We start from the raw sequence: 13,134 nt of genomic DNA on the forward strand, positions 1-13,134 counted from the left end.
CCGGATGCTGGTTTGGCCCCGTGGCGGCCGGAAGGTGATGTCTGGTTGTGTTACAGACGGAGGGAAATGTCATTCACTGACCAAGGCCGCAGAATAGAAATACGCTAGTTAGCAGCCGAGGGGCTCTTGAAGGCCTCGTTATGAATCTCTCCCCGAGAACGACGTCGGTGTTGCCAGCCAGCCAGCCAGCCAGCCAGCCAGCCAGCCAGCCAGCCAGCCAGCCAGCCAGCCAGCCAGCCAGCCAGCCAGCCAGCCAGCCAGCCAGCCAGCAGGGTCATCCCACAACACCTTGTGTCTCCCCATCCCCACTACTACTTCCCCCATCCCCACTACTCCTTCCCCCCATCCCCACTACTCCTTCCCCCCCATCCCCACTACTCCTTCCCCCCCATCCCCACTACTCCTTCCCCCCCATCCCCACTACTCCTTCCCCCCCATCCCCACTACTCCTTCCCCCCCATCCCCACTACTCCTTCCCCCCCATCCCCACTACTCCTTCCCCCCCATCCCCACTACTCCTTCCCCCCCATCCCCACTACTCCTTCCCCCCCATCCCCACTACTCCTTCCCCCCATCCCCACTACTCCTTCCCCCCATCCCCACTACTCCTTCCCCCCCATCCCCACTACTCCTTCCCCCCCATCCCCACTACTCCTTCCCCCCCATCCCCACTACTCCTTCCCCCCATCCCCACTACTCCTTCCCCCCCATCCCCACTACTCCTTCCCCCCATCCCCACTAATCCTTCCCCCCCATCCCCACTACTCCCCTCCCTCAGCCCCAATATTCTTGTCACTTATCACCCTTTTGCCGATGTTCACGTTCCTGTAATGGTTGAACAGAGAGGAGGAGGCTGGGAGGGGCCGCGCCACCCTCGGCTAATGCTTCTCCACAATCCCTTAATGTATGCGGAGTCATTATTACACACACACACACACACACACACACACACACACACACACACACACACACACACACACATATATATATATATATATATATATATATATATATATATATATATATATATATATATATATATTATATATATATTACTAAAGGGTGTAAACCGCCTATCACTGACAGACAGGAGCATTAAAAGGAGACATGATTACCACGTACACAGTGCTCAGGGGAAGAGATAGGAGACAGGAGGGCAGACAGTTTACCATGGATGGTCCTCGAGTAAGGGAACACTGGTGGAAACTGAGTAGCCTAATGAGCCACCTTACCTTGAAGTTACCTTGAAGTGTTTCCGGGGCTTAGCGTCCCCGCGGCCCGGTCGTCGACCAGGCCTTCTACCTGGTATATATAATGCCACAGAGGCATTATAATTACAGCCCCGCTCCTGTGCCAGGTAAGTCCACTACGGGTTCACCATAGCCCGTGCTACTTGGAACTTTTTGTTCCCAGAAGCTGAATCTATAACAACAACATTTTATAATTCATGTTTAGCCTCCGAGTAGTGAGCAAATGAGATAATTAAACCAGGAAGTGACTCCATACACAGTTTCAGAGAATAAGTTTGATGGAGGCTAATAGTCTGGTAAACTTGTGTACTAATTGATTGGCAGTTGAGAGTCGGGCGGAGTGTTGTGTACTAATTGTGCTAATTGTGCAGTTGTACACCTAATTGTTCAAGCTCAATTAGGTGAGTATACACACACACGCGCGCGCGCTCGAAGAACAAAATATATCCATGGTAAAGGCAACAGAAGCAGGCAGCAGGAGCCCCCGCCCACAGAAGCAGGAGCCCCGCCCACAGAAGCAGGCAGCAAGAGCCCCGCCCACAGAAGCAGGCAGCACAACCCCCGCCCACAGAAGCAGGCAGCACAAGCCCCGCCCACAGAAGCAGGCAACGGGAGCCCCGCTCACAGAAGCAGGCAACAGGAGCCCCGCCCACAGAAGCAGGCAACAGGAGCCCCGCCCACAGAAGCAGGCAGCAGGAGCCCCGCCCACAGAAGCAGGCAGCACAAGCCCCGCCCACAGAAGCAGCCAGCACAAGCCTCGCCCACAGAAGCAGGCAACGGGAGCCCCGCTCACAGAAGCAGGCAACAGGAGCCCCGCCCACAGAAGCAGGCAACAGGAGCCCCGCCCACAGAAGCAGGCAGCACAAGCCCCGCCCACAGAAGCAGGCAGCACAAGCCCCGCCCACAGAAGCAGGCAGCAGGAGCCCCGCCCACAGAAGCAGGCAGCACAAGCCCCGCCCACAGAAGCAGGCAGCACAAGCCCCGCCCACAGAAGCAGGCAACGGGAGCCCCGCTCACAGAAGCAGGCAACAGGAGCCCCGCCCACAGAAGCAGGCAACAGGAGCCCCGCCCACAGAAGCAGGCAGCAGGAGCCCCGCCCACAGAAGCAGGCAGCACAATCCCCGCCCACAGAAGCAGGCAGCACAAGCCCCGCCCACAGAAGCAGGCAGCACAAGCCCCGCCCACAGAAGCAGGCAGCACAAGCCCCGCCCACAGAAGCAGGCAACAGGAGCCCCGCCCACAGAAGCAGGCAACAGGAGCCCCGCCCACAGAAGCAGGCAGCAGGAGCCCCGCCCACAGAAGCAGGCAGCACAAGCCCCGCCCACAGAAGCAGGCAGCAGGAGCCCCCGCCCACAGAAGCAGGCAACGGGAGCCCCGCCCACAGAAGCAGGCAACGGGAGCCCCGCCCACAGAAGCAGGCAATAGGAGCCCCGCCCACAGAAGCAGGCAACAGGAGCCCCGCCCACAGAAGCAGGCAACGGGAGCCCCGCCCACAGAAGCAGGCAGCAGGAGCCCCGCCCACAGAAGCAGGCAACGGGAGCCCCGCCCACAGAAGCAGGCAACAGCCTGCCTGCCCAATTATTGCTCCACATCCTTATGATACCTGGCTTGGCACCGTGGGAGGGGGGGGGGTTATCCACCAGGAGGATCACTGTAATGTGACCCTCCTCCTCCTCTTCCTCCTCCTCTTCCTCCTCCTCTTCCTCCTCCTCCTCTTACTTAGCTCCTTGGTTTTCCTCCACTCCCTAAGCCTCCATCTAATCCTCCTTCTCCTTCGACTTCTGCTCATTCTCTTCCGTGGCATCTTCCTGCTACTTCTCCACTTCCTTAGCCTCCTCCTCCTCGTCTTCCTCCTCCTCCTCCTGAGAAATAAAACTATGTCGTGCCTGTGCGTCCTGTAATTATGGAGCTTAAGGTATTTATAAATTGTGGGGTGTTGTCTCTGTAGCTTGGTGTGCGTGCGTGCGTGTGTGTGTGTGTGTGTGTGTGTGTGTGTGTGTGTGTGTGTGTGTGTGTGTGTGTGTGTGTGTGTGTGTGTGTGTGTGTGTGTGTGTGTGTGTGTGTGTGTGCCTGCGTGCCTGCGGGCCTGCGTGCGTGTGTGTGTGCGTGCGTGTGTGTGTTTTGTGTGTTTACCTATCTGTACTCACTTATTTGTGTGTGCAGGATCGAGCCTTATCTCTTGACCCCGCCTTCTAGTCACCGGTTGTCTAATGCAATGACTCCTGGCCTATCATATCTGCTTTTATAGTTATGAATGGAGTTTGCTTCCAGTAGCCCTTAGTTCATTCCATCTGTCCATTATTCTTACGCTAAAAGACTTAACTTTTTAACCTCTCTTAAGAGACATCAGAACCTCAAGCAGCCATCCATGCTCTCTTGTTTCATTGGTATTCATAGTGAACATTTCCTGCGTTTCCACTCTGTCAGTCACCCTAATTATTGTATTCTCTCTCTCTCTCTCTCTCTCTCTCTCTCTCTCTCTAGTTCGTCAGGCATTATTCCCCTTCCCTAAAACCATTATTTGATGTTTGTTTACATACCTAATTCTCTCTAGATGTATAACTAGCTTTAACCCTATTATTCTGTTAAATATTGTAAAGGGGGGATACTTTACTATATTACTGGTAATATTGTAATACTGGTTTCTAGTTACGTGCTACTCTCCATATCCTTTTTTGTAAATTGGTGCCACATTTGCCTTCTGTCAGCATCAATACGGTATGAATCACAGCCTGGTTGATCAGGTAGCCTTTGGAGGTGTTTATCCAGTTTTCTCTTGAACACTGCGAGGGGTCGGCCAGTTATGTGCGGTGGAAGGGTGTTGAACAGTCTCGGGCCTCTGATGTTGATGTAGGAGTCAGACATGGCTCCCATTGTGTGTGTGTGTGTGTGTGTGTGTGTGTGTGTGTGTGTGTGTGTGTGTGTGTGTGTGTGTGTGTGTGTATAAAAAATAAATAAATATATATATTTTTAATTAAAAAATTAATACTATACATATACATACACGCAATTTAAAAAATATTGCGTGTATGTCTAGTATAGTCGGCAAAATATGCATATATATATGTATGTGCTGTGGGTATTATTACACAGATACACACACAGACACACACACACACACACACACACACACACACACACACACACACACACACACACACACACTTACACACACACACACAAACTAAAACAATAGCCGAGGCCAGAGAGAATATGTGAGAAGCTGGAAAAGAGCCGGAGCCACAACACCCCTCCCATCTCCCCCCACCTCCCCCCCCTAGGGCGTCGCGCAAGACCCTCCCGCAGAAATGAACCCTAATTAAGTACGACCCAAGGCCCAAAATTCCCGACACCTTGAGAGTATTTCGCGTGTGTGGGGGGACGGAAGGGGGGAGGAAAATTAGACGCTGATGCTAGGGACATGAGCCGAGGCGGGTTACGTATGATCACCGCCCACTTTTGTTTTCTCGCGTCTCGCTGTTCTCGCACTCGCGGGGGTTTTATTGTGCCCCAGAAGCACGCTATTCCCAGCGAGCAAACAGCTGCGCCCGTGAGAAGTGAGATTGGCCGATCATATACCCCGCGGGGTTTTAACCCATTTAATGAATTTTAAGTCACCCTAGATGTAAGTCTTATTTTCCTTCGGGTGGGGGAGGAGGAGCGGCGGCCGGGTGCGGCCTCGTCTTGTAAATATTGTTATGGTAATAGTTTTGTTTTGCTTTGTGGATATTATTGCTGTTAGAGGGGGGAGGGGCGCACGCGCGTGCGCTTGCTGCTGCGCTGCCCGCTCTAGCGGTGCTGGGTGGGGGGGGGGGGGGGCATTATTGTAATTAAGGCCATTCTTCGTGACAGCTGCCATTATTAGCAGTAATTTTATATTATTTTAATTTGTGTTGAGTTAGCATTGTTTATGCTAGTGTTGTTTCTTTAGTGTGATCAGTGTTACAAATAATTTTGATTTGAATGTTTGTGGGATCTCTCTCTCGTCTTTAGATCGTCGAAATTGAAATTGAAATAAGTTTATTGATGTAAAATACACACAAAGGGATGAGGTAGCTCAAGCTATTCTCACCCCGTTCAGTACATCGTGTTAATACATACATAGACACACATCACAAACAATAAACGTATTACCAAACATTCTGAGAGATAAACATATACATTTCCTCCTTCACAAGTAGTATGGTATCAGACGTACACACAAATCGTCGAGGTCTTGAACTCAGGCGTGTATAATGCGAGAACGTCGCTCTATCAACTAGATCAGCATACTGTCAATCAGGGTTTCAGTAGAACTTGACTTATACTATATTGAAACTTTCAGTTTTCTCTGGACCACGACTCTGGTATCTGCTTGCAATCCACCCCGATATCCTTCTTTAGTTGCTAGAGTGACGGTCTCGTGTTTTTCGCGTCCGAGTTCGATTCCGCGATAATCCAAGTGAATTAAATGTTATTACCCGCAATATTATGACTTGTCCTTTTATATTTAGTATAAATATAATATAAACAGTCCCTGTGGCGCAGTGGTGAGGCACTTGTCCAGCACTTCACGATCGATTTGGCTTGGGTTCGTATCCTAGCTGGGGAGGATTGACTAGGCGCCAATCCTTAACGGTACGCCTCTGTTCTCCCACCAGATCGATCGTATGGTGGATCGTATTGCAATCACTACGATCGGATCGTAGTGATTTTCTTTATTTAAACAAAAAATCCAATTGGTTTATTTGAAATATTATTATTATATTAAGAATATAAATTATTGACTTCGTCATGTTAGTTTAGGTTAGGTTAAGATAGGTTAGGTAGGGTTGGTTAGGTTCGATCATATATCTACATTAGTTTTAACTCAATTTAAACAAAAAAATTAACTCATACATAGTGAAATGAATAGCTTTATCATTTCATAAGAAAAAAATAGGAAAATTTATAAATTCAGGAAAACTTGGCTTATTAGGCAAATTGGGCCTTGCATAGTAGGCCGAGTATTGCATTCTGGCTACTAGGTACAACATTATATATATATATATATATATATATATATATATATATATATATATATATATATATATATATATATTTGCAGTGTGGACATTAATATGTATTGGTATTGTTATCTTAATTACCGAGAATTGGTATTCATGATGCCACTACGAAGATGATGGCACCCTCATGTTTCCCACATATTGATGGGGTGAGAGGTAGAGGGGAGCCAGAGGGTTGTAGGGGGGAGCCAGAGGGTTGTAGGGGGGGGAGCCAGAGAGTTTGTTGTGGTTCCCAACTTTATATATATATATATATATATATATATATATATATATATATATATATATATATATATATATATATATATATATATATATATATATATCACTCACTCTTAAGATATATTTTTTGACCATTAAGTTTAATTTCTGGAAAAGTTAAGAGTGGCCAGTGACAAGTGAGTGCCTAAACAAAAAGAATTGATGGAATTTACTGGACGGGGGACTCCCTTCAGACGAAAGAATATCATTTGTGAATTATTTCTTCAGGTGGACATGACGCCTGGTATGAGATGAGTGCGACGATGGTCTCCCAAAGATTCGTCTTAAACCTTTCCTCCATTCACAATTAACCTTACCAAGATCACCGTTTTGAAGGTCTACCATTGTTCACATCCATATTGACTGTTAAATAACTTCCGACCAGGTATCAAAATGACCGAATTCACTCAACAATGATATTTGTTTTAACTTTTAGGTCTCCAACACCATGAGAAAAATGTTCAAGTGAGCCCTTTGAGCTCACTTGTACGTGGTTCCGAAAGGGCATCTTGTTCAGATGCCCTTCGTAACTACTCGGTACCTAAACAACAATCGCGAAACAATATATATACAAATCAGAATATAGATGTTGTGTATGCGGCCTTTGCAAAGGCATTTGGTATTTGTGACCACGGAGTGATTGTCATTAAAAGGAAGTCGAGAGGAATAGCAGGACACTAGGATTGTCCTGCTATTCCTGCTAATAATAATAATAATAATAATAATAATAGCAGGATATTATATATTTTTTAACGAATAAGTCACAAGTGGTAAAGGTAAAGGCAACAAAATTGGCCCTTGAGCTCGGGGGAAAAAAATTAATTGCCTCAAGACACAGTCTTCACACTCCTCATATCCTTCACGAACTCTTACTAAAAAAAATATAGAATTAGATGTGTTCTTAAGTATGGAAAAAAAAAATAATAATAAAAACAGGAATTTAACTTGAGTACAGATACAAGAATTTAGTCAGATCTTCTCATTAAACACTAACAATATATAAAACATGTAGTCATAATGATGGCCGAAGCTGACTCCGTATAGACCTTCGTTCTGGACCGGCATCAGGTTCATCTTTAATACTTGATAAGGCTCCACGACGAAGCGAAATGTCGTCTCTACCTTCATGTTCAGATGCGTGGGCTGGGAGGGAAATGTTCAACTCACATTATTGTGGGTTGACAGGGGGGGGGGGCGTCTGTTACTGCAATTTCAACCCCACTGGTCCTGACTCGTCTGCAATTCTGATCTATACTCACGTCCCTGTATACCCTGGTATACTCCTGGTATACCTTGGTATACAGGAAACCTTTACTGCTTGCGTAGACTAAAACATTTAGATATTTTGGGTATCTGCTTCACAAGTTGAGTATCTGCTTCATATTTTGTGTATCTACCACTCATTTTCCTGTGCCAGTACGCGGAGTGTGTTAATACTGAAGACGCGGCGGTAATTCGTACTGGTGAGAAACCCTAGCACATGCTGACAAGCAGCGGTGAAATCCTACACAGTTATCCTCTCGTACGAATCAAGGTCTATTATGATTGGCTGATTCAGTCAAAACGTTCGCCGGTTGTACCAATCACAATGTCACGTGTCTCTGCCTGGACTCCCCACTGGCTACCGCCGCTGAGTATTCATTATTCATGCAAAGATGCAGGATTGGTTTCATTGGGCCTCGTGATTAGGTCACTACCTTGTATTACATCTCGGCCTTTAATTACTTAATGAGTAGTTAAGATAAGGAGTCCAACCTCCTGCTTAGTTAAAGCAGGTTGGCACCTCCGATCCGATCTTCACTAGACTAGACTTCAGTATTTCACGAGGATAAAATGCCCATAGAATCTAAAATTTAGAATCCAGCTGGATAATAAAAACAATCTGGAAAAATGGGGGGGGGGTTGCGGGACCTTTGACAAGCCGCCGGACAGGAAAGACCTTTGACTTCCTGTCCTCGTCGAGGCCACTAGAGAGATAGTGGCCCTCAGGTAATTTCAAGGAAATTAAAAATATGTAATTATGATGACTAAGAGAAACTAAGCAGTATACAGTGAAACATTCGCTCATAGTTATTCGCTCACAAACTACATTGCAGCCAAATTAGCTTGTAACAAAGATAAAGTTGAATTAGGCCCAGATATCCTCATCTCTGTTGTCAAGTCTATATTGCTCCAAACACCCAAATCCAATTTGAGAGAAATTACTGACTCCCAACGACATGAAAGCACCAGTATAAAAAGCTATGATTTGTTCAGATCTGAAACCTATGTTTATGAACAGCAGAAAATGTCCACCAGACTGTGCGACACAGTGGTTGCCAGGATCAGGTTGGGGTTACCGTTACCTGTGGCAGGTGGCTACAAGGGACGGATCTCCCAATCCTGAGCACTCCAGGTGCAAACTCTGTGAGCAGGAACTGCGGCATGATCTCCCACACTACATCACCGAATGCCCAGTTATTAGACCTTTCAGACCTGTTGACATAAGGTACCTGGAGCTTTGACATTACTTTATTAACTCTCGTGTTCTTGAGGATATCCTCACAATGCACCCAGAGTTTGCCAGTGCAGGCTACTGAACATATGGCCCTGTATGACTAACCATCCTGTGTGGTGGAGACTTTTAGCATCATGTAGCTAGTTCTTGACGGACACTGTACTCCCCCCTTCATATAGTCTAGGGCAGCTGCACAAATATACATGTACCAAAATGTGTTAATACATAAAAAGTTCACAATATCCCAACTGACACCCGACGTAAAACGATTATAACATTACATTAAAATATCAATGATAAAAATAACATTGTGTTTACGCTGCAAGAAGAGAGACAGAGAGAGAGAGAGAGACAAGTACTATACTGGCATACTTCAAGTACTCTACGGGTATATTAATATTTTAGTGAAGCGTGATGAGGAGTGTGGAGCCTCGTGTAGTGGTGATGGTGGTGGCAGGGTGCAGTGTACCGTATGTGACGGAGCAGCGCTGTATTAGTGGTCCAGCGACACTCACATTTCCTTGATTATAATGTACACAGTTGATGTACGACGCGTACAGTTCGTTCACCGCTGCTTTAATTATAGAATGTTTTTTGTGATGTACTGGCGAAAGCTGACTGCCTGTGGTGTCGACCTGTCTTGCTCTCAAATCAAATAAATCCAATGTGGATTTTTAATATTAGAAACTATTGAAAGTGTGGGTGATTTGTGGACGCACTTTGTAACTCGAGGCATTAATGACACCGCGGCAATAGGTCAGGTGAGGAACTAGTTCTTAGCGCTTGACGTAGCTAAATCATCAGCTTTACGTGAGAGTCAGTCGTTAAGACCTGGTCACTGCTGCTCGGCTCCAGCTCGTATCATCGTTACCAACGAGTCACTGCTGCTCGACACCAGCTCGTCTAGTCGTTATCAACGAGTCACTGCTAGTCAGCTCCAGCTCGTCTCATCGTTACCAACGGGTCACTGTTGCTCGACACCAGCTCGTCTCGTCGTTACCAACGAGTCACTGCTAGTCAGCTCCAGCTCGTCTCATCGTTACCAACGAGTCACTGCTAGTCAGCTCCAGCTCGTCTCATCGTTACCAACGAGTCACTGCTGCTCGACACCAGCTCGGCTCCGGACTCCTCTCTCTCTCTCTCTTGTTTCTATAGAACTTGGGCTTAGGAGTCTCTACTTTGGTCTCTCAAACCCATTCACGCTTCTCCACTTATCAATAAACCTTTCATGTTGGCCAATGAGCGAGCGTCACCGCTGACATGGCGTGATGGTATTTAATAATACAAATGTTTCTGTGTCGGAGTTTCATTCTTATGTGGGATGTTGAGATGAGTACCAAACACAGACTCGGAAGCGTTATTCTTAACGTATACAAATAATTACAATTAGACCTGTACGGGCTCACCATAGCCCGTGCTACTTGGAACTTTTGTTCCGAGTAGCTGAATCTAAAAACAACAACAATTAGACCTGGACTAAACAGGTGTACAGGAGTTTAAGTCAAACTTATATTTTTTGGCATAAAGTAACATTTAGCTTACAAATTTGAAGGGTGATAAATTGGGGGAAAAAACCCAGTGTAGCTTACCATTATAACGGTAAAAGAGAAAGAGAGAGAGAGAGAGAGAGAGAGAGAGAGAGAGAGAGAGGTTCTTATCTTGAGGTTATCTTGAGATGATTTCGGGGCTTTTTTTTTAAGTGTCCCCGCGGCCCGGTCCTCGACCAGGCCTCCACCCCCAGGAAGCAGCCCGTGACAACTGACTAACACCCAGGTACCTAATTTACTGCTAGGTAACAGGGGCATAAGGTGAAAGAAACTGTGCCCATTGTTTCTCGCCGGCGGCTGGGATCGAACCCAGGACCACAGGATCACAAGTCCCACTTGCTGTCTGTTCGGCCGACCGGCTCCCCTCTCTCGGCCGATCGGCTCCCTCTCTCTCTCTCCCCGAGAGAGAGAGAGAGAGAGAGAGAGAGAGAGAGAGAGAGAGAGAGAGAGAGAGAGAGAGAGAGAGAGAGAGAGAGAGAGAGAGAGAGATATTGGCACAATTATATCATAATATTATGAGGATAAGAACATTTTGAAGAACTAGCATATAAATATGTTCTGTGCAGACAAGCGGAGAACATATACCGTGGCAGGTGTGTTTGGGGGTGACAGACACACACACACACACACACATGGCTCTTAATGGGATAATTCAACTGGTTTGATATTTATTCTCAGGTTTCAATTTAGATTAATTAGATTGGTGTAGGAATAGGTTTGGTTTGGTGATTTAATAGATTAGAATAACTTACACTTGGTGATTGCTGGAATATGTTTTGCATTGAACTCCTTGTTGGCTGTTCAAGATGAAAAATGCTGGAGTAGGAGTTATGTTGAACTACCTCGTCTGCTATTGAACTACCTCGTCTGCTATTGAACTACCTCGTCTGCTATTGAACTACCTCGTCTGCTATTGAACTACCTCGTCTGCTATTAAACTACCTCATCTGCTATTGAATTAGCTCATCTGCTATTGAACTAGCTCGTCTGTACATTACTCAGATAAATCACATTATCGTGATATATCAATTGAAAAAATCCACAGGAGCCGTGATAGTTTGTGTGCTATTGAACTAGTGTATCTGGCCTTAAACTAGTTCAGTAGCAGATGAACTTTTGAACTAGTTCACCTGCTACTGAGCTAGTAGTTCATCTGGTGTTGACAAGAGCCAAGGCAGCGTCAACCTTCACGTGACGGAGGTGTCAGCGGCGGCAGTACCAGCAACTTCACTAGTCAACATTTGACCATTTCACCAAGATCCCTCGGCGCCTTGACTGACGGGCAAGGAACACACACACACACACACATAAGACGGGTGACGTGGACGGAGCTCACGACGCCACTATCGTGACGCCCCGTCCGCGGCCCCTTCCCCCCCTTCCCCTCCGCCGCCGGAGCCTACCTCTCCTGGCGCCTCCGGGGAAAGAGGCTCACCCCAAATTAGTAGTGTGATAACAATAAAGAATTAAATTTATATTACAGACACACAGTGTATCCAAACAGGCACAACATGCAAATATTGGAGTGTGGTGGAGTCATGCGAACCTTTCGACCGGGGGGCGTGGCCCCCCCCCCTGAGGATGGTATATGTATGTAGGTTATAACGGGCTGATGTCCAGTGATACAGTCGGTATTACAGTCTCCTAAATACCCCCCATTATGAATTCACATGAGTATTTTGGGGACTCGTATGAAATGTCAATCTATATAAGTTTTCATATAGATTTTTATGATTTTCATATTTATTTCATATAGACATTTTATCGCTTGCCCCTGTGTTCATCATGCCCGCTAGATTATTTAAACTCCGTCGTTTTAACTCGAATTACACTCAATCAGCTCAGGCCTAAATTAACATTCCTAGGCCTAACATCCAGGCCTAGGTGAAGTGAGATTTAGTTGTTGCCTTCTTACTCAAAATTTATAATACAATTTTTTTTTTGGGGGGGATACAATATTCAGTATTTTATATTTTTCATTAACAGGAACTGTTCCATAGATGCTATAATTTTTGGTCGCAATCCTGCAAGATATTAGTAAAGTACAATCCTGCCCAGGTACCGCTCAGTGGGGTACCCCTTGCCCAGGTACCGCTCAGTGAGGTACCCCTTGCCCAGGTACCGCTCAGTGAGGTTACCTTGAGGTGCTTCCGGGGCTCAGCGTCCCCGCGGCCCGGTCGTCGACCAGGCCTCCTGGTTGCTGGACTGATCAACCAGGCTGTTAGACGCGGCTGCTCGCAGCCTGACGTATGAGTCACAGCCTGGTTGATCAGGTATCCTTTGGAGGTGCTTATCCAGCACCCCTGTAGCAGGTACCCCCCCCCCCCCCTGCCCAGGTACCGCTCAGCGACGAGCGGTACCTGGGCAAGGAAGCTCGGTCGAGACACAGTGGAATGACCCACATATAAAAGTTGTAGTCTTCTAGTTTTTGCTGGAGGGAGCGGGTGGGAATGATGGATGCAGTAAGTGGCCAGACCTGCCGGCTAGTAGCGGATAGTTTACACCCTAACTATCCCTTGCTAATGGTAAAATAC

General features: G+C 46.7%; 1 protein-coding gene across 1 annotated transcript in view; it reads left to right on the top strand.

Moving 5' to 3' along the window:
- Positions 1-1,699: 1,699 nt before the first annotated feature.
- The window catches only part of LOC123754500 (serine/arginine repetitive matrix protein 1-like), a 17,081-nt gene continuing 5,646 nt past the window's right edge, over positions 1,700-13,134 (top strand). Inside the window, exons 1-2 of the mRNA XM_069321532.1 lie at positions 1,700-2,780; positions 8,653-8,884. Coding sequence (XP_069177633.1) covers positions 1,700-2,780; positions 8,653-8,884 — 1,313 coding nt within the window. The remainder of the gene's footprint in view (positions 2,781-8,652; positions 8,885-13,134) is intronic.

The sequence above is a fragment of the Procambarus clarkii genome, chromosome 1 (genome assembly GCF_040958095.1).
Source record: "Procambarus clarkii isolate CNS0578487 chromosome 1, FALCON_Pclarkii_2.0, whole genome shotgun sequence".
In the NCBI taxonomy this organism is placed as follows: Eukaryota; Metazoa; Arthropoda; class Malacostraca; order Decapoda; family Cambaridae; genus Procambarus; species Procambarus clarkii.